Source organism: Sciurus vulgaris (genome assembly GCF_902686455.1).
Source record: "Sciurus vulgaris genome assembly, chromosome: 7".
NCBI classification, from domain to species: domain Eukaryota; kingdom Metazoa; phylum Chordata; class Mammalia; order Rodentia; family Sciuridae; genus Sciurus; species Sciurus vulgaris.
In genome coordinates this window covers 120,552,939-120,575,231 of record NC_136467.1, presented here as the reverse complement: position 1 = coordinate 120,575,231, position 22,293 = coordinate 120,552,939, and the positions used below count along the sequence as shown (strand labels likewise).

Below are 22,293 nucleotides of genomic sequence, written 5' to 3'. Positions count from 1 at the left end.
TAAATTGTGATAAGAGGACTGGGGGTGTAGCTGAGTGATAGAGGACTTGCCTAGCATGTGCAAGGCCTTGGGTTCAAACCCCAACTCCTATCTATATATCTATATATGTGTGTATATACCTATATATGTGACAAGAAGATATTTTGCCTTTGACCTACTTTGAAACTGTGAATCAAAATAGTTACAAATTGTGAAGCTCGTTGTTTTAATCAGTTTTTCACTAATGAACAATTAGAGTAGGAAAAGTTTATTTGGGGCTCACGGTTTCAGTTCATAAAACAGCCCACTCCATTCTTCAGGGCTTGAATAAGGTTCAGCATCATGGCAGAAGAGTGTGGTGGAGGAAAGCAGCTTCAGACGGCGCCTCCGCAAAGCAGAGAGCTCTGCTCAACAAAGGCAAAATATATACCCCAAAGGCACAGCCCCAGCGACCCACCTCCTCCAGCCACACCCACCTGCCTTCAGTTACCATTCAGTTAATCCCTATGATGGGATTAATTCACCGATTGGGCTAAGGCTCTCATAATCCAATCATTTTACCTCTAAACCTTGCATTGTCTTACACATAAGCTTTTGCGGGACACATATCTACGTCATAGCACTCATTCAACAAATGCTGTGGGCTATCATTGAGGATATTGCTGAGTAAATCACACAGTGTCTCTTTAGAAGAACCCATAGAAGAGATTTTACCCTCTCAGTACCAGGAGATGCCATGCTTAGGAGAAGCTAGTTTGTTTTGTGCTTGGGACGTAATTGTGAATTCTGTTATTGGTTCTTTTTTCCTCTTAGGCTGCTAGGAAACTCAAGCCATATGTGTGAGGATTTTTGTGTACTGATGCTCACATTTTATTTGTTCTCTTTCCCATCCCCTGTTCTTTCCTCCAGATGCATAAGGTGCATGACTTATTTACCATTGGCAGCGGTGAGGCCATGTTGCAGCTCATCCCTCCCTTCCAGTGCCGAAGACACTGTCAGTCTGTGGCCATGCCAGTAGAGCCAGGGGATATTGGTAGGTCGGGTCTCAGGAGGGTAGGGTCAACTGAGGAATCTTTTTAATTTTTAACTCAGAAAATATGATAAGTATCAAACACTGCCTTCCCAAAGTTTCTATTAAGTAGAGTCAAAAATAACATCTTTTATTAACAGGGTCAATGTATTTATGCTTAGAAATAGAACAACTTACATAGCAGAGAGAAATGTCTTCTACATACAGTACTTAGAATGCACATGCCAGTTGGTCATAGAACCTTCAAGTTAGAAGGAATTCTGGAAAATGTTTAGATCAATCCCTCATTTTATAGATGTCCCACTAGAGTCAAGCAGAGCCTCAAATCAAGTCTTACATGTCAGCTTGAGCACAGGCAAGCCAGGGGAGGGACAATTCAAGATGCCAGGAAACTATATACCTGTTTTGCAAATAAAACAATGCAAAGCAGTATGTAGGGGTCACACACAGAAATGTTACCTCCTCTTTGGTTCCACAGCCAAGTCACAGCTTCACACAGATGACTCACTCTTGACTCCAGCTTCATGTTTTCCCATCTGAGACTCATCCTGTGCCTTATATTCTAAAAATCCATTCCAAAGAAACAGGTTTACATCAGCTACTGTCAGTAGCAATTAGTGTGACAGCAGTCTTGTTGGCAGAAGCAAATAAATCAGCAAGTGTCACCATTGACCTCTTTGTTTTTCCTACCTCACAAAACCTGGGTGAGGCCAACAATCCCTGACAGAGCTCAGATTAGTTTTCCAGTTGATTTCATTTTAGCCATTCAGGAGACCCCGAATTCCTAGAAACCTTTCACCTCACTTGTGGGGAGCAGATTGCAAACTATGCCAAGCTTTACTCCAAGTTGCATAACTTTCATTTTAGTTTAGGAGTAGAAAATAAAAATAATGCACAAATTAGGCGTTAACTTACTAATGGAGCACAGCTGGCCTGGTGCTTGGGAAATGCTTACAAAAAAAGAGGATTCTTGTATGGAAACTGTTCTGAACCTGCTTCCTATACTAGAATGACCCTTACATGAAGGGTGATTATTGCAAAAATCTGTGTGGTATGTTTGGGTTTGGAGTTTGTGCTTGATTGAATAGGTGTCTTATGTTCTACAAATGCCTAGCAGTTCAGACAACTACATAAACTCCCTAGTTATCCAAATTCTGGATTTTCAACTCCCACAAGCATCCAGAGTGCCAGTTATAGAATTAATTTTAAAAGGGGGGGAAATAAGATGTCGAGGAGTGACCAAAGAAACTTTGAGCATCAAACGCTGCTGGTGCAGATAGACCAGAATAGCCTAAAATCCAGAATAGTTGACCTTCATGTTGGGACAGGCCAGTTTGTGACCCAGAAAGCAAGGAACCCTGTGGTTGACAGTATCTGTAAAAGGCCATCCACATGACAGGAACACAGGAAAGGCTTGGGAGACTGAGGAGAACAGGCTGGAGAGAAGAATGAGGGGAACCAAGTGTGGGAGGGCAGCGGGGACCTGCAGTGGTCATGGGAATAGAAGCAATGGCTATAGCTGACGCCATACAAAATGAGGACAGAAAAGCAAGACCCTGACAAGGGAGAAGAATAATTCAGTGGTTGTAGGATGATGTCTTCAGTCCCTTAAGAATTCCAGAGAATGGTACTATGATGAGGAAGTTCTTTGATTTTTGACAAAATATTTATTGTCTTGTGGAGATGGAGGGCAGAAAACCTTGACTTGGAGGCATTCTCCAGGATGACACACAGGTCAGGCACAGGATCTGCAGTCCCTGTATAGTACAGCTCATTGTGACCTTTTCTGAGTCGTCAAGCAAAGGTTAAATTCTATTCAATGTTCTCAGTTTTTAAAGATGAGTAGGAACCATACTCTAGAAAATTTTCCATCAGAAAAGTTTTTTGTTTGTTTTTTAATGTTATTGTATTATGGTAAAAAAAATTTAACATGAGATCTATCCTCTTGAATTTTTGAATTGTAAAAGACAGTCATTTTAATCGTAGGCACGGTGATGTCCACATCATCAGATTATTGAAGTGTTAAAGGTTTTGAGTTTTCCTTCCTAGCCCACTCAAACAACATAGGTTCATGTTTCCTGAATAATTCTTCCGATTGCTCATGACGCCAGCTAAGGGAATGGGAGCTCCTGGGGAAGCCCTTGGTAAATCGGGTATTTGAGTCAGTTGGAGTCGACACACAGTGCACATTATTATACCAAAGACTGAAAAGCCTTAGAGGAATCTGGTGTTCCTCAAACTTACTGGGCTGTGGAACCCATATTCTTTGGAGTTTCTTATAGTACATTATTGTTTGCAGAACCCAATTTGGGAAATGCTGATTTAGTGTAATCTGGACGTGCTATGATGCAATCATGTTATAGATGACTGAGGAAAATTGAATGGTAGGTCTGCCCGCTCTCAGACCCATCCTATCTTGCAAAGAAAGCTTGAGCTCAATCCGAGGCTGAGGACTGATTGCCCAGGGGAGAGTGGGGAGAGAATGCATTTTGGTTGAAAGTGCCACCTGTTGGATGTTAGGTTTCAGCAAGGACTAGTAATAGTGAGGAGTACTGATGCTAGGAAGAGCTGAAAGGCCTTCAGAGTAAGTCATCCAGGACTCGGTGCCTGCAGGTGTGCTCATTCCCAGATATTCACGTGCTTTTTTGTTGCTCTTTCCCTTCAAGGATATGCTGGTGCCACCCACTGGAAGGTCTACATTGGAGCCAGAGGGGTCCAGCCTTTGGTCGTCTGTGATGGAACCACTCTCTCAGAACTATAGGAAACAGCAGAACTATAAATAGGAACAGCTTTGAGAGCTGAAAACCAGGTTGAAAGGGGGGAAATAAAAACAAAAACGATGAATCATTTTCCAAGGGTTGGTCACTTAGTTAGCTGCCCTCTGCATGCACATGCTAGTCACCGTGTGCTGGAGACCATGGCTAGGGCCTAACCTTCTGGATACTTCCCAGGTGGCTCAGGAAGGATTCCAGCCTGGCTGCGTGGCCAGGACTTTGCCAGCACCCATCTGTGAGAGACTGGCTCTTTCAGGTCTTTGGGCACTATGAGCTTGAGGCTGCCCCACAGGCAGGAAATGGGGCCCTTGCCTCCCTCTACTTGTGTGGACATGTTCCCCTCTGCTGGCTCCCTGGCAGTGGAGAGGGTAAGCCAGTAGGTCCTGACGGCAGAGCCATCCCTTACCAGATGGGCCTGCTCATCTGGTGTCTTCCTGACTACATTAGCCGGTGTGCTTTTTGGAAAGCCATGACTGACTAAAGAAATCAGTGGAGTTTCTCAAGCAAAACGGAATTTAGAACCAATGAAAAAAGATCAAATGACACTGAACTACATTTAAGAAGAGTAACGTTTTCCAAATCTGCCATGGCTCTGGGCATCTCAGTGGTGCCAGGGTAGATTATGATTAGAATTCTAAATGAGAATTCCTAAGGTAATTCTTTCTCCCCCTCTTCCCTCCTTGCTCATCTGGATGGCTTCTCAGAAGTTGGGCTCCTAGTCCCCTCCCTTGGCTGGGCCAGAGCCCTTCCTGCTGATGCAGCACCGCTCCTGTTGACTGCAGCTTTTACCAAGTGTCTACAAAGGGGGATGAGTTAGGATAGCTGGCCTGGGAGAGGGTGCCTCCCTAGGTTTGAGCTTTAGGATCTGACTTTGTACAGAGATGTTTTGCAGATGTGTCAAAGTTGATGTTGTAATGTGGTTGGGGAAGGAACTCCAGACTCAAAGTGTTTGCCAGCCCGGCTGCAACTGATTTTGTGATTCTTGGTCCTAAAATGATTTCCCTTTGTACTGGGAAACAAGGTGAGATGTTATTTTTTGTAATGATATAAAACTGTGTTCTGATTGGATGGTTTGCTGTGCTCATTGTTTTCCCCCAAGTACTTTTGGTATATGTTTCTCAAATGGTGTAAGTAAGGACACTCTTGTTTCCTTTTCCCCCTTATTATTCCTTTATTGACACTGCTAGATCCCTGGCCACTGGTCATGCCTCCACAAGACAAAGAAAAGAACAAACCACACTAAACTGCAGAAATCAAACGGATACATAGTAGGTATTTATGTCAGAGTTAAGGACTTGAGGCAGATGGGAACGATGGAAGGCAATTGTGACCCTTTATGGGGTCCCTCTCATCCTTGGAGGATCCCTGCACCGCTTCTCCCAGGCCCCCTTTTCCTGCACATTCCATGAATATTGAGCACTTGAATGGCCTCTTTGTGGTTTTATAAAGGACAAGCAGAGTTCACAGAGCTTTGGGTGGAAACACTCGGGGCCTCCTCCATGGGTTTAAATGAAACTAGGATGAACTGTACCTGAGGGAATTTTTCCTTAAAAGAATTAGCCCCTTGTGTGGGTGAGTACAGGAAAAACAAAACTTTTTGTACATATAAAAGTCAGACTGCTAAGCAGTTATGAGTTAAGAGATTTTAAATGAGGGATCATCTAGAGGCCAACCTCTTGCACATCCTCAGAGCTTCTGCCATGTCCTCACCCTGCTGCACATGGGGCATAAGTATATAAAAACAGGTTCTCAGAGGCCTCTCAGAATTTTCTTAAATTAGACCCTCAGAGTTAAAAAAAAGAGGGCTCCTGAGGAGGGAGCAGAGGAATGGTTTTGATGATCGAGATCTGTTTTGTTCTTGTTAATTATCTTGTGTTTTATTACCCATTTTATTTCTGCCTTTCATATCTTAAATGCCCATAAAATACACACTGCAGCTCAGACTTTGAAAACTAAGAAACCCTTGCATGTGTTGACGTTGGAAGGCATCCCCTGAGCTGTTCTGCAGTTCAACAAGGGATGATTATAACTGAAGACAAGGAGCAGCTTTATGCATATACTACTCATTTCACCCATTTTCAGCTGAGACCTTGAATGTAGATTTGTGTTGAAAAATTCTCCAAAGAGTGTTTTCTGCTCTTAATCGCTGAATGCATAGAAGTAATTCACTTTCTTTTCAAAATAATTCTCATAAGCAGAATCTACTAGCTACCAATCCTACAGGAATGACAGGGTGGCCAGCCAGCCCCTTTCTAGTTATTCGAGACTTTGTGTAGGGTACCATGAGTTTCCCCCACCAGTCAGCTCTTGGCCACTAGACAGAACTAGCAAAAGTCTCTGCAAGACCCAGCATGGAAAGGCTCCTCAAGATGACCAAACGGGGATGGAGGAACAGGGTAAGTTGACCTAACCAACGCCCCACCTCCCCCGTCACAGTATCAAAACCCCAGAACTCCAAAAAGAGGGACTTGTTCACAGGTTTGTCAGGTGCTTACCGGGAGGTGACTGCATGTGAGTCAGGTTCGCTTTCATGTATGTTCCCAGCACAAAAACATGGAGCCCTAGAAATCAGCTCTCTGGGGAGGCAGGCTGCTTTGATACCAGTTTGAAGCACTTGTGTTTAAATGTCCTAAGCTTTTCAGCAGTTAATGAGTAGACTACACACCTATCCTGGTTTGTGAAAAAAGGCAGATTCATCTTCCATTTTATCAGGGAAGAGGGGATATAAAATAGTGTTTATGAAAACAGAAATCTACCAATTTGGTGAAATACAAAGCAGTCTGTGAATAATTAAGAGGCAGATTTGGGCTTTTCTCAGAGAAATGACTCAAATACTTGTCCTAGTCCATCCCAACTTACAGGGGCCTCTATATACATAATTTCCTTTCCTCTTCACCCAGTCCTATAAAGTAGATAGTAGAATACTTCTTTTACAAGTAAAAAAAACTAAGGCGTTAACTGCCTGTAGCTAGGTAGGTAAGTGAGTCGTTGGTTCTGCAGCACATTATCTTCCTGCTGCATCACAGCGGTGCCCAGGAAGAGAACCGAGGGTTTCTTTGACTTCCGTGTGCCCCCTCCAAGTGGGAGAACCTAAGGATGAGAGTCAGCAAGCAGGAACTCTGCAGGTTTGTTTTTTAAAACTTTTGGGCAGAAATGGAAGAGAAAAGAATCTCACCATGTGATTTTTATAAAAATCCTTTCACTTTTCCCTCCCCATTTGAAAACTTTTTAAGAGTGAGTTGTAGCTGGAACACCACTGTGTCCAGCCATTTTCCTGTCACCACATGTTTCCAGATGTGTGACCAGAGGAGGGACTCTGCCCAATTCCAGTTGTGGGTCCCCTTGGAGTTACATCACTTGTTTTTCAGTTCTCAGTTTTCTATTCTCTTCTAAACTCCAGCATAGGCCTCAGGGTAGGAATGGTTATTCTAAAACAAAATCTCAAGTTCCTCGGCTACAGGTGATGGCCTCTGTCATGGGAAGGTGGACTGGAATGAGTTTGCGCATTTCCCAGTTACTCCCACAGCCAGTGTTCAAACCCCAAAGCAATGTTTGCTTCTCATTCTCCCCAGCGGGGTGAGTGTCTCACTTTTTCAGATTTTCAACAGAAGGGTCTTTTAGGCTTTCAAGCTCATCCAGCAATGGAGGGGATGCCCAAGTACACAGGTCCTCGTTACCTTTCATTGGTGACCCATCACTAGGCAAAACTGGTTGAAAGAAGAGAGTCGGAGGTGGACTTTAAAATAGTGCTTCAGGTTGTGATTCTCCCCACGCTTGGACCTGCAGATGCTGTGTGTGGAGCCAGGTGCATCAGGGCCAGGAGGTTAGGGGGGTGAAGGCACTTACAAAGACTGCTTGTGGCAAATGAAAGGCAGGATGCTCTAGGAATGTGCCAGGTCCCCAGAAGCACATTGAACCATGTCCTCCTCACCACCAGCCTCCAGATATCCAGCAACTTCTCCCACAAAAGGACATCAGGGAGATGGACAGGTGTTCTTCCCCTTCCACACCACATCCAAGTCTGCACGCCCTGGGTGCAGTGTGACTTTAAATACTGGTGTGCAGGAGAAAGCCTCCAGCCAGCTTGTCTGCTGTCCAGGGCCCTCAGTGTCTGGTTTCTCTGCCCTGCATAATTTAAGCATTAGAGCTAAATACATCTGTCATTCTTCTCTCTCTGGAGACCAAGAAATGTCCAGACTTTTTCAGACTAGTGAGGAGAAGGAATGTTACATAACTAAGCAGAGGCCTGGAGCTGTGGAGAAGACTAGGACAGGCAGGAGACCCTTCCCTCACCACTCTGTGTCCATCAGTCACGCATCACTCTCGAAGCCAAGAGTGAGCCACGGTTCCAGGCACCCATACAGAGAAGAGAGCCCAGCTGAGTTTTGAGTTTCAAGCAGAAATGGAGTTGGAACACCTGCTTTGTGCCAGGCTCCATTTACCCATGATACCTCACAACAGCTGGGCCAGTGGGGCCATCCTGGGCAGCCATCTTGCCTCACAGCTTAACTGCAGCTCTGCCGAGCACTTTAGACCCTTTTTAAGAAAAACTCTAGCCTGTCTATGAGAATTGGTGACAAGAACTGACAGATGCCTGGCACTGGCAGGTGTCTCATTGTAGGCAACATTCCCCTTCACACTTCTTCTGCAGTTCTACTCAGAAAAATGCTGCCCTAGGCTTTTTCTCCTCAATTCCTCCCTCCCTCCTGTGGAAAGCCTGTGATTGACAGGAGAGGCTCAGGCAGGCAAGGACTCAGGCCTCTCCCTGCCATCCTCAGGAGCTGGAGCTGGGGGCCAGCACAATTCATTTCCAGGGAACCAGATTGTGGGTTCGGGTGGCCCCAGTGAGCAGAGAGAAATGCCTGTCCCAGGCGTGGATGCTCAAACTGGCCTGAGCTGTTCATGTGTGTTCAAGTACGGAATGTGGACAGTAATTCTGTACACTGTGAACTTGTGAAGACTCCACCGTGTAAAGAATGTATGTAAATTAAAGTTTTATGTAATGAAAGTTTTTACTTTTTGCAATTAAAAGTGTGTATGGTGGTTGGTAAGAACTCTCCTGTTCTTGGTGTCATTATTTAATTTCCTGTTTTCTCCTTCTCCTGTAACTTGGTAGACTTGTACCCACATCCCTCTCATGAGGCATCTGTGGGCTCTTCTGTGGACCTCACCAGGGTCACCTGCTCCATCTGGCTCTGGTCTTATCTAGCATTCTCACCCACACTGTATTTGGTGACATTCACAGCCTCTTTATTCCCATTCTGGCCTTTTGCCCACAATGGCTTCTGATCTGTAATTCCTGCGAATTCTCAAGCCTCCTGCAAATACCCTCCCCCGTCCACGCCCTTTGCCCAGAATTCAGATACGCCCCCAGGTGCCTTTTTCCTTCTCAGCAGCCAACTGCACAGAACTGTGCCCAGAGGCCTTCACAGTGGCACAGTGGAACCACTGGTGTCCTTGGTTCTCACAGGGGGACAGCCAGGCTCAGGTGCAAGACTCCAGACCCCCTGCTTGTTCACCCCAGCTGCCACCAGACCACAGGCCACTCTCAGCACTCAGTTAATTCAGTGTGGATTTGAGTTAAGCCATTTCTGTGTGTTCATCTTTATTTTTTGTTGCAGTTTCTCTTTTCTACATCCAGTTCTATATAAATACATAAAGGTGACCATTTCTTACATGCTCACTAGTGTTCTGTTTTCCCTTGTTACTTGCATCCTTCCGCCTCTTGCCCACATCACCCGCCTCTTTCCCTGTCAGGTAATGTTACAGTGCACAGCCACACCCAGCCATGGATCTCTCCTCCATTTCCTCCATGTTCTAAGTTCCTTGTCATTGCTGTACCAAAAATGAGGCCTTACTCTAGGCACTTTCTGCAGCTTGCTTTCTTAGCACCCCAGAGTTCAGCTGGCATAGCCCCACTTCATCTTTTTAATAGTTAATATTCTTCAGCTTAGATATGCCATCATTCACTTCCTTTCTCCTTGTGACCTCTCTTGTTGATGGTAGAGCCCATCCCACAAAATGATTATTTGGATTATGAGCTGAGAACTCAAGTTAATTTTTTTAAATATTGGTTTTTACAAAATGTATGTTCTTGCTTGTGACAATCCTAATGTATGTTTAGGAATCATTCATTCCATAATTCTGTTCATTTACCTGCTTGAAAAATTGGACTTCAACCCTCCCCTCCCCCCAACTAATGTGGTGAAGTTTTCGGTCCTCTTCTTTCTTGGCCCCTCAGTGGCACTGGATACTGACTGTGTGAGCCTCACTACTCCCTGCCCCAACCTCCCTTTCCCATTTCCATCTCTCTCTCTTTTTTCTTTTTTGGTTACCAAGGATTAAACCCAGGGGTGCTTAACCAACGAGCCACATCCTCAGCCCTTTTTAGTTTTTATTTTGAGACAGGGTCTCACTAAGTTGCTGAGGCTGGCTCTGAACTCGCATCCTCCTGCTTCAGCCTCCCAAGCCGCTGGGATTACAGGTGTGCGCCACCACGCCTGGCTCCTTTGGCTTTTGCCTGTCTCTGAAACACAGGTCTCCCAGACAGTTCTGCCGCTGGGGCCTCTTCTCAGCTCTGTACTTCACCTTCCGCCCATGGGTAGCCACCTCCTGTCTGCATGGTGGCCACATCTCTCACCTGAGGGCTGGCCCTGAGTATGCAACAGTGGAAAGGTCATCTCCACCAACCTGAAGCCCCTCTGACTCAAAATGTCTGAAATGACTGGCAACTTCCAAGGGCTCTTCTCTTTTCCCTCAGTCGCTACTTCTGATCAGGGCCACACCCTGGAGAATTCTGCCTCCTTGTCGCATGTCCAGCCCCATGGCAACTGCCTCGGTTTAGGGTCTTGCTCCTTCCCTTTTAGGATTCTGCCTGTTCTTGCCTCATGTGTGATTCTGTGACCTCCCCACCGTCCCACCACGTAGCAGCCACAGTGAACTTTCTACAGCACAAGGCTGGTCATGTCACTTCCTTTCTCCTTGTGACTTCTCACAGAAGCCCTGGCCACCCTGCAGCCTCATTTCACTCATTACCTTCACTCGCCCCTCTCCTCTACTGTGCTCCCCTCCCCTGGGCACACGTTTTCGTGTCATTTAGGTGTGCAGCTGCAGAATCACATGGCAAGAGTAGGAGCAATTTGAACGAAACCACCTGATTGTCTTGCTCAGGCCGCCCCATTTTGCATTCCCACTACAGAGCGTGAGAGTTTTTGTTGCTCTGTGTCCTCAGCAGCCTGTAGTCAGTGTTTTGGATTTTGGCCATTCTAACAGGTGTGTAGTGATATTGTTTTAATTTGTAATTCCCTAGTGACATCATATGTTTTTCTCATTTGACATCTGAGTATCTTCAGTGAGGAGTCTCTTCAGGTCTTTGGCCCATTTTTTAATGGGGTTGCTTGTTTTCCTGTTGAGTTTAAAGAGTCTTTTGTGTATTTTGGATAATAAACCTTTATCACATGTGTCTTTTGTAAATATTTTCCTTTGACTTGTCTCCTAGTTCTCTTGACATTGTCTTTTGCAAAGCAAAAGTTTTAAATTAATGAAGCCCTGCTTATCAGTTGTTTCTTTCATGATTTGTGCTTTGGTGTTGTATCTAAAAAGTCATCTCTGTACCCATGATCACTAGGGTTTTGGCTATGTTATCTTTTAGGAGTTTTGTGCTTTTGCATTTTACATTTACAATTAAGTCCATTCTGAGTTAATTTTTGTGACGGATGTCAGGTCTGTGTCTAGATTCACTTTTTGGCATGTCAGTTTCTAGTTGGTCTAGCACCATTCATTAGCACGCTGTCTTTGCTCTATTGTATTGCCTTAGCTCCTTTGTCAGACAGCAGGTGGTTCTATTTCTGTGGATCTGTTTCTGGGCTTTCTTTTGTGTTCCATGGATCCATTCATTTATGCTTTAACCAGTATGACGCCATCTTGATTACTTAGCTAGTTTTTTTTTTTTTTTTTTTTTTTTTTTTTTTTTTTTTTTTGTAGATGGACAAAATACCTTTATTTTATTTATTTTTATGTGGTGCTGATGATGGAACCCAGTGCCTTACACGTGCCAGGCAAGCGCTCTGCCGCTGAGCCACAGCCCCAGTTGAAGACTGTCAGGTAATGTCAGTCTCCCACCTCCGTTCCCCTTCAGTGTCAAGTTGGCTATTCGGGGCCTTTGCCCCTCCATGTAAACTTCAAAATGTTTGTTGATATCCACACAATAAGTTGCTGAGGTTGTGTTTGGAATCACATTGAATCTATAGATCAAGCTGCACCTAGATTGTTTTTTTAAAAATTAGCTAATTAATTGATCTATTTTTACGTGTGTATGCTGACCCTGCACGTGCTAAGCAGGTGCTCTACCACTGAGCTACACCTACAGCCCCCCAGGCTATTTTATTACAAGTTGTAATTCCTATCTTATGATAATATTTTTGAACTTTATTATGTCCTTTTTTGCCTAGTTTAAATTCCATCTTATTGCTGCACATTCCTCTGACATGACACATCCTTTAGGCTTTCCTAATAAATCAAACTGACAAGCCTCTAGACACCATGCTGAAGACAGATATTTCACCAATCCTATTTTTTTCATAATAATGACTTTATTTTTGTAAAAACGATATACTCTTATGATGAGAAACTGAAGACAGTTTGTGCAATCTTATGAAAATCTCCACCCAGAAATAACTACTAACATTAGGTGAAATGTGTTCCTGAAATTTTTAGGGTCTATTTAGCTGGAAGGCTAGATAAAAAAGCTTTTATTAAAATGAGACCAGACATTTTATTTTTAAAAAATAATAAAAGTCGTAAGTTTAACGTTATGTGACTCTAACAGACAAAAAAGAAACTTAAGTAGGTGTTTATTCCCCAGAGTATTAGTTACTAAAGGAAACCAAGACTGGGGGCTGGGGCGTGGCTCAGTGGTAGAGCTCTTGCCTGGCATGAGCGAGGCCCTGGGTTCAATTCTCAGCACCACATTAGATAAATAAATAAAGGTATTGTGTCCATTTATGACTAAAAAATATATATATTTAAAAATCCCTTTTAAAAAAAGAAACTAGAAACTAGACAGAAACAGAAACTAGAACTGACCTTCATAAGGAGTATGCTCTTTTGAGTTGCAATTCCATTCTGCATTCTAGAGATGTCTTGGGTTTTCTTTTTGTTTCTTTTTAGGTGGCCTGTCCAAGGCTCTGCGGCGAGGAGATGGCTTGCTCTCCAGCCGCATCTCCACCTCACCTGTCTCAGGCGTATCAGCTCTCCCAGTATTGACGTCCACAGAGCCGACGGTGACTGGCCTTCTGCTCTGAAACCCCGAGTCTCCCTTCATGAGCTTTTTATTTAACTCATTGGCAGCTCACCACCAAGAACTTCTGCCGTCATATCTTCATTCCTGGGTGTTGTTCTTACCCTTTTGATCTGGTCTCCTCACTGAGGATGTGCCCGAGTGGCTCCTGGGCGCCGCGTTCTCTGGTTCGGACTGTTTCTTTGGTCTTTCTTCTGCACACACCTTGGCTGTGCAGCGCATTCTTGCATCACACTTTCTTTGACCCAGAATTTGGAGGCATTTCTCCATTGTCATCTGGCACTGGCTGTTCAGAGGGCCAGATAGGCCAGCCTCAGAGTCCCTTTCAGAGGTCTCCTCATTTTTCTTCTCTGTGTGTAAAGAATTCCATCTTTCTTGTTCTTTAAGGATTTTTTCCTGGAACAGAGTATGCTCTTTTGAGTTGCAATTCCATTCTGCATTCTACAGAAGATGTCTGGTATTTTCTTTCTGAGTACTTCTTATTTTCCATTTGTAGGGTTCTCTGCGTAGATGCTATATTTAGTCTTTTTGCATTGTCTTAATCTCTTATAGCTATGGTTTTGTTTGTTTGTTGCTGGGATTCATCCCAGGGGTGCTCTACTACTGAGCTACATCTCTAGTCTTTTTTATTTTTTATTTTGAGACAGAGTCTTGCTAAGTTGCTGAGGCTAGCCTCATACTTGTGATCCTCCCACCTTAGCCTCCCATGTCACTGGGATTACAGGCATGAGCCACTACACCAGGCTGTTCTCCTTTTTTAAAAAATTGTCTTGCCAGGCATGGTGACGCATACTTGTAATCCCAGCAACTTGGGAGGCTGAGGCAGGAAGATTGCAATTTCAAGATCAGCCTCATCTTAGCAAGGCCCTAAGTAACTTCACAAGACCCTGTCTGAAAATAAAACATAAAAAGGGCTGGGGATGTAGCTCAGTGGTTAAGCACCATGGGTTCAATGCCTGGTACCAAAAACAAACAAACAAACCATAAACCCTTGTCTTGGGCTGGCGTTGTAGCTCAGTGGTAGAGCGCTTGCTTAGCATCTGTGAGGCACTGGGTTCAATCTTCAGCACCACATAAAATGAATAAATAAAATAAAGGTCCATCAACATCTAAAGCAATATTTAAAACAAAAACCAAAAATCCTTGTCTGAGCTACCCTCTTGGTACAGTGGGCAGCACATCAGCCTCATAAATACTTGTCTTCTCCTCCTCGTTCACTGTGACTATCTCAGGCCTTCCTTCTGTTTCAGCTTGTTTTCCAGCCATGTCTCTTCAGTGTCTTGCTATTTCTCCCATATTCATCTTAAAAAGTACCCTCAGCTTGTTCCCTTTTTATTTCATTATTTCATCTTTGTTTAATTTTCTTGAGTTCATGTTATTAAATTTTTCTGTAACTCAGAATACCGCAGGGAAATTTTTCTTCCGTTCCTTGGATTACATTTGATTTTAGACTTGGTTTTCATCAATCAGCAGCAAGTTTCTTTCTTTCATTTTTGTCTTTCACATGTCTGTGCAGCCACCATGCCATGTCCTTGGGAGGCCCAGGGCCTCACGCATGCTCAGCACACCCTCCACCCCAGGGCTGCCCCCTCCCCTGTGTTCTTTCTTTTAGGTGTCCTGTGGTTGATGTGGCAACTCTGACCAGACTTTTTTTTTTTTTCTTTTTTTTGTCTTCTGCATAATCTGAGTATGTTCTCAATTTGAACAGCATCTGTACCCACCACTCAGATTTAACCAATGTTAAATTTTACAATATTAAAAATGTACTGGGGGCTGGTGTGGTGGCATGTGCCTGTGATCCCAGCCACTCAGGAGAGCAGGACAGGAGGATTGCAAGGTCAAGATGAGTCTGGGAAATTTAGTAAGACCCTGTCTCAAAATAAGGTGAAAAGGGTTGGGGGGGCAGTGGTGTAGGGCCTCTGGATTCATTCTCAGTACCACACGCACACAAAAAGGAGTATTGGTTTACACAACCCACTTAACATTTGCCACAAAACCTCATCTGTGCTTTCAGTGAGGAGATTCCTCTTCTCTTCCTGAGTTGACTTTCCCTTTGTTCATTGTTCTACTCAGGAACTAATGTTTTCTTAGCTACCTACCATTTTCTATCTTCTGTTAAAAAAAAAAATTCTTATTTTTCACTCCCACTATGAAAGAGTACTGAAAAATCACATTAGAAAAAAAAATAATAAAATAAGAAATACAGCACTGATCTAAACACCAATTCAGTAAACCCTTCCTTCCAGTCACTCAGGCACACACCAACACCCAGGACCATCATGCCCCTCGGAAGCACAGCCACCAAAGTTGGGGTCAGAGGCCTTGGTACGAATCCCAGTCCTAGTTTACTGAGAAAGTGACTTTGGAGAGATCTGCCAACCTCTCTGGTCCTTGGTTTCCTCATCCCTAATCTGTGTGGCTTATGCTGTCCTCAGGGGTCAGCACAGACACCTGGGGCATGTGAGGGAGCCCAGCCTGGCCAGCACAGAGCGAGTACTTGTGTGAGTACTGTCCCCGGTCCCTTGTGGCCAGCCCGCCTTCCTCAGAGCGGCTTCTGCCCTCCTCTGTGACAGGCTCCACCAGCCTCCAGAGCTGTCCTTGAAACCACCACTGGCACTGGCAGAGCTGGACCAGACCCAGAGGCTCGGACCACCCTCTCCTTCATGAAGAGGTGAGGAGACCGAGACCTGCAGCTGGCCGCTGGATCAGGAGCAGAACTGACCAGGGCTGGTGTTCATGAAGGGGCTGTGTCGCTTCTGCCTTCATCTTCTTTGTTGACTCGGCACCTAATGCTTTCCTTCGCCCTTGGGCCTGGGTTCGCGGAGTGAGGATAAAGGTCCTTTTCAGTGAACTCAGCCCCTGGTCCTTCCAGGACCAGGACCTTCATTGCTCTACGGAGGCCCCTCTGCCTCCCTCGGGCAGCTTGCGTGGGTAGAGCAGCCATCTCCTCCTGCTCACACCCACTCCCTGGCTGGGGAAACTGCGAGGATGTGCAGCCCCACTCGGACAGAACTGGCCTGGCCTTGGGGCTCCTGGCCACCCCGCAACTGATCCCTCAGTGATCAGCAGTTCCACTTCCTGTCAGTCTCTGGGCAAAGCACTGGGGCTGGGGGTTACAGAAAGGAAGGCGACCCTGGCTCCCTAAAGTTTTATAATCTTTCTGAGAAGACAAACGGATAGGGCAAGCTTAGGTGCATTTTTTTAAAAAAATTTATTTTTTTATTTTTTTATTCATTTATTTATATGTGGTGCCAAGAATGGAACCCAGTGCCCCACACATGCCAGGCAAGCGCTCCACCACTGAGCCACAACCCCAGCCCAGTGTAGGTGCATTTTAAGAACTAAACATTAGGAAGGAAGATGCTCCCTGAGAATTAACCATCAAAAAAATACAAAATGAATCAGAACAGATACACGGTCACCTTAGAGAATGATCCCCCGGCATGACTGTAGTGGGACTGGAGATAACACAGCAGCACTAAAATCCACACCCCCTGGAAGGTGGGCAGGGTGCTGCCAATGGAAGCCCAGAAAAAGGAGAGCCTTGTAGGTAGGAGCTGGCAGTGCCCATCTGATGGGAAAGCCGTCCTCCTGGCTGTTGGCATAACTGTCCTGGCCCTTGCCAGCTTACACCTGCTACATTTAATTGCCATCAACAACCTCAGAGTCTACAGCCAACAACCCTCTGCATTCCTACTCACCAAGCAACCTGCTAGTAAGTGGGTGTCTTGACTGTGCTGCTAAAACAAAATACCATGGCCTGGCAGGGTGGGACCCACCTGTAATCTCAGTGCCTCAGGAGGCTGAGGCAGGAGGTCTGCAAGTTTGAAGACAGCCTCAGCAACTTAATGAGACCCCATCTCAAAAAATAAAAAGGATTGGGGATGTCACTCAGTGGTAGAGACCTCTGGATTTGATCCTCAATACCACAAAACACATAACACATGCACACACATAAACTGGGTAGCTTATAAACAACAGAATTTATCTCTCATAGGTGTGGAGGCTGGGAAATCAAGACCAAAGTGCTGGCAGAGTCAGTGTCTGGTAAAGGCCTCCTGGTTTCCAGGTGGCTCCTACTGGCTGTGTGCTCCACAGCACAAGGACACATGGGTTCCCACAGAGCTTTTTTTTTCTCTTAGTACTGAGGGATTGAACCCAGGGTATAGCCCAAGCCATATATATTATTTATTTATTTATTTAACCAGGGATTGAACCTCAGGGCCCTCAACCACTGAGCCACATCTCCAGCCTTTTTTATATTTTTATATAAAAAAAATAAAATTTTTATATTTTAGAGATAGGGTCTCACCAAGTTGCTCAGAGGCCTCACTAAGTTGCTGAGGCTGGCTTTGAACTTGCAGTCCTCCGGACTCAGCCTCCTAAGTGGCTGGAACGACTGGCATGTGCCACCCCACACACCACTTTTATAAGGGCGCTAACCCCTTGACCTCACCGCCTCCTAAGCCTTCACGCTGAAGGCTAGGGCTCAACATCAGAGTTCTGGGGAGGCACACACAGCCCACAGCAAGTGGCCTCTGGGACAGAAGGGTAGATGTATACACCGGCCTTCCTGTTTCCGTGTCAGTCTTGTGAGCTGCTAAGAGTGGCACCCCCGGCGCCCAGCACCTCGTGGCTACGGCTGTGAGGCGGGGCCAGCCCTGCACTGGGGCTGATCTTCCCACCGCCAGCTCCTTCTTGGAGCCTCCTGGGAGCCAGGCATCCCGCGGCTCACTCTCCGCGAACCCCGCCTCCTCTGACACCTCCGGATCCCAAAGCTTCACCCTCGCTAAGCGGCTGGGCGCGGAGAGCTGGGAGGCGGCAAGCGGAGCCTCCAGGAGGGCAGAAGCTCTCCTTGCCCGCACTAGCCTGGCCAGCCCTGAGCAGGCTCCTGGGCGTCTCCCACCCGAGGGGATCCAGACTCGGCCCGGCCCTGAGCGATCTTCACGGGCTCGGGGGTGTGGAAGCGAGGCGAGAAGTCTCTCCAGAATGAGGGGGCTGCTCTACACGGGAAACGGAGGCACCGAGGCCGCAACGGCAAGCTGGTAGAGGACCGAAGGCGCTGGCCTAGCCGGGCAGAGGGAGGGCACGGCCAGTGTAGGTAGGCTAGCCGGGGGATCTGGGCTCCCTGAGGAGCTGGGCTCAGATGGACCAGGCAGTGGGAGCCATTCTGGGTTCCTGGGAAGGACGAGATTAAAGTGGTGTTCCCAGAACATCATCCTGGCTGGGGGGGCGGATGGATGCCAGGAGAGGAGTAGGCATGTGGAGGGAGGAGACCAGGTGGGCAGGCCTGTGGTCATGGCCACCCATGGTGTGTGCTGGAAATGATGAAGTTAGGAAGACACGTGAGGTGTGTACAAGGATCACTTGGAAGCACCATTTGTAATAGTAAAAAAAAAAAAAAAAAAAAAAAAAAAAAGGAAATAGCCAAATGTCCATGAGTAGGAAACTGGGTAAATAGATATCTATGTATTCATGTAATGGAGTATTATACAGCAGGAAAAATAAGCAGTGTAGATCTACACACCTTGACATCAACAAATCTCAAAAAAGAAAAAAGATTTAGAAGGCTCTGGATTGTACTGTTCAATGTGGTAGCCACTAGCCACATGGGGCTCTTTAAACCTAAATGAAATAAAATTAAAAGCACAGTTCCTCAGTCACACTAGCCACATTTCAAGTGCTTATAGCCACATGAGGTCAGTGGCTACTGCAGTGGCCCACTCAGACACAGAACATCTCCACTATCACAGAGAGTTCCCTTGGACAGCCCTGGTGTCTTAAGACATGAAAAAGAGTGTCACGCGTTGTGTATGACATGGAATGTCTAGTGAAAGCACAATAGAGATCACACAGATGTCAAGCCAGAGACTCAGACCGTGGCTACGTCTGAGAGGGGAGTGTGTTCAGGACCAAAGAAGGGGTGCTGGGCCCTAAACCGAGGGTGGGCACAGGGGTGCTCACATTAGCTATGTTTGGTAAAAATCACCTCTACTTTCTTATGCCTGCATATAAGGCGCATGTGAGTGTACGGCACAGGGACACTGAGGGACTGAGTGCAGGACAGGCAGGAGATCGTCCCGGCTCTGGCCTCCAGCCTGGGAGACCGGCAGAGGGTCTTCTGGAACTGCCTGACCCTCCTCAGGCCGCACCCCAGCTACTTCCTCTCACAGTCACCATCCTGCGTCCTCAGGACACTTCTCTGGTCCCCATGGTTACCTGACCTCCAGGCAGCTAGGACACAAGGTCAGGGTCAGATACCTGCTCAGGCTGGCCTCCCCCATGTCCCTCCTGCCCACCAGCCACAGCCCCACCATGACGGCCACACGCTGCTCCCCACGGCTCCCACCCCAGCTCCAGAACCAAGCCCAGCCACTCGCTCCCTAGAGGAGGGCAGTTTATCACTCTGTCCCTTAGAGTCCTGTGAGGCCCAGGACAGCTGTGCTCAGTCAGGAATCTGTCTGTGCCAGACAGAAAGCCAGCAGCCCAGGAGTCCGTGGAGGTCTGGGCCAGGCACCCAGCCCTGCTGGAGCTAAGGAGCTGCCCAGGAGCTGAAGGCTGTGGGCATCGGCTGGGTTTGGCGTTTTGGTTGGGAGAGCCTGTGCCCTGCCCCAGCCTGCGAAGAGCCAGGGCCTGGTTAGGATTCAGAGGCAGCTGGGCAGCCGGGCTCTCCTCTTTGGGGCAGAACCCACCAGACATCCCTACTCCAGGAGCCGTGGACCCCAGATCTGGAGGAGGCACAAGGGAACCCCCTCTTTCCACCTGTTCAAAATAGCTACCACTTACCAGGTGCTGAGTGTTTGCCATTTATTTCATTGAGTGACCCCAGCAATTCTCTGATTTTGCACATGAGCACAGTGGGGTTTGCGGGCTGAGCGATCTGCCCTGTCCAGGAGCGACGGGCTCAGAGCCTGGATCTGCCTGGCTTGATTCCACCAGAGCTCTCTGGACCCGCTTCCTCTCCCTCCTCTGGCACGTCCTGCCTCCCTGCTGTCTGTCTGTCTCTTCCTCAACAGCCTTCCTGTCTGACCTGCCCCTGCGCCTCTCTGTCTGTTCCTGGTGTCCTCCTCCCCTTCCCTCCCCTGTCCTGGCCGCAAAGGGAAGCACATTTTTACTGTGTTAGTCTGATCTGTTGAGTGTTCTCTCTCTCTCTCTCTCTGGTGCTGGGGGCGCGGGAGCGCCAGCGTAGCAGGCAAGCGCTCTATCCCCGTGCTCCTTCCCAGCCCTACTGACTCAAGGCTCAATCCACCATTCTCATTTTTCAATGAGTTAAACCAATTTCAATTTTTGGCAATCAGAAATACCCTGACCAAATTAAATCCTCTGCTTGCTGCTTGGAAAAGGCAGCCCCGGGTTATAGGCCACTCGTCGTCCACAAAAAAGGACCTGGACCCTGTCCTGGGGGGAGCTCTCCTTCCCCCTGGGAGAGCAGGGCAGAGATGACTGACGGGCTTCCCAGAGGGGCCCTGCGGCACAGATGCCCGGGTGCCTGCTGAGGAAGGCGCATGTCTGCATGGCCCCAGGAGCTGGGAACCCCCTTTCTTGACGGCTCCCTTTCCCCGAGACACTCCCACCACTACACACACCGTCTCGGGGAAGACTGCAGAGTGGGGTCCTTGAAACCACCTCAGGGAGAAAGGGCCACGGGGGATTCCAACAGGAGTCACCTTTTGTTGGAGGGGGGCTGCCCGGAAGGAGGTGTGGAGGAACAGCTGAGGTGAGGGAAGGGGGCCGCTCAGGACACAACCGGGAAGTTCGCGGGCCCACAGGTGGGCCTAATTTCTTCAGGCAATTTACTTTAGCGTCATTTTAATTTATTAAAATTTCTGTTTGTTTATTTACTTGTTTATGTGACACCTGGGATTGAACCCTGGGGCACTTAACCACTCAGCCCCAGCCCCAGCCCTTTGTATTTTATATTTTGAGACAGGCTCTCACTAAGTTGCTTAGGACCATGCCTAGTTGCTGAGGCTGGCTTGGAGCTTGTGATCCTCCTGCCTCAGCCTCCGAGCTGCTGGGGTTACAGGCGTGGCTCACAGCACCCGGCCAGGGGGCATTTTTGAGTAAGGGATCTGCTGGTTCTCAGTTTCGGATACCCTCTCTGAATGCAAATGAGCTCAGATGGTATTTGTTTCTAAGCCATCACCCTCAAGAACAGCTCAGAACTGTGGGGTATGCCTGTCCCTTCTTCTCTAGACATCATGTCCTCAAGATAAAACCCGCTAAGGCAGGGATCACTGATGTATCTTATCAAAGTGAAGACTGAAATACTTAATGGAGCTGAGATTTCCCTCACGTTGTATCAAGCCCTAATTTTTAAATCGTAGATTCAGCTGACAAAAAACAACCATGTGCAGTTGCTCAAAGACCTTCGCAGGGTTCGCTCACATTTTCTGCTCCTGTCATCCTGAGGAGCAGTCACGAAATCTGTCAGGGCAGCACCAGGCCGAGGGCCTCACGGTTGAGCAGCAGCTGCTAAAGACTAGAAGCAAATGCTGGATGTGGAATCATTTTTTGTGACAAGAGTTACACTGTTGTTCAAGATTAAATTTGATTTAAAATATACAGAATTAATCATTTGAAAGAAGATGTATTTCCCCAATTCAGGTTCATGGACAAGGCGCAGCTGCTATAAACCAAGCCATCTTCCATCCGCCTGGCTCCCCCTCGCCTCCCCTACCTTCTCCTCCCGCCTTCTGTCCCTTTCTCCCCAGGCCTGCTCCCGCTAGCCTCCCTCTTTCCCCTGTGGCCGGTCCGACACGCTGGTCCCACGCCTGTCGTCACGGTTCCAGACTGCCCATCACCAATGTTAAGGACATCGCTTTACCTCAGACAGCAGTCTCCTCGTGCAGGGTGGTTATGAGACCCACCTGAGAGAGCTGTCGCAGAAGTGAGGTCACCAAGAGGGGACTCTGCAAGTCACCGAGGAATCGGCCCTGAAGATGAGCTCTGGTCGCTCGCCTCCGTCCCCCAGCGCTCTGGCCTGCCTGGGTCAGCCTCCCGGCTTCCTGGCCATCTCGCCCTCTTCTCAGGCAAACCAGGCTCCTCCTTCTCTGCCAAACATGCCAGGAGGCCTCTCCAGCACACCCCACGCTGTCCCCAGGGTGAGTTTCCAGCAGGCCATGGCGGCCTCTCCCAGGGGAAGAGCCAGCTCAGGCTGCTGTGCTTTTCCCTCTCTGCTACAACCTCCCTGGCTGGTGGCATTGCTCTCT

At 47.2% G+C, this 22,293-nt stretch overlaps 1 protein-coding gene across 4 annotated transcripts in view; it reads left to right on the top strand.

Annotated features, from left to right (window-relative positions):
- Positions 1-4,851, top strand: part of LOC306666392 (bombesin receptor-activated protein C6orf89 homolog) — a 37,589-nt gene extending 32,738 nt beyond the window's left edge. For all 4 annotated transcript variants that reach the window (XM_079148439.1, XM_079148440.1, XM_079148441.1 and 1 more), the window contains 2 exons: positions 889-1,012; positions 3,676-4,851. In XM_079148439.1, the coding sequence (XP_079004565.1) occupies positions 889-1,012; positions 3,676-3,770 (219 nt within the window). In that variant the 3' untranslated portion in view covers positions 3,771-4,851. The remainder of the gene's footprint in view (positions 1-888; positions 1,013-3,675) is intronic.
- Positions 4,852-22,293: the final 17,442 nt, after the last annotated feature.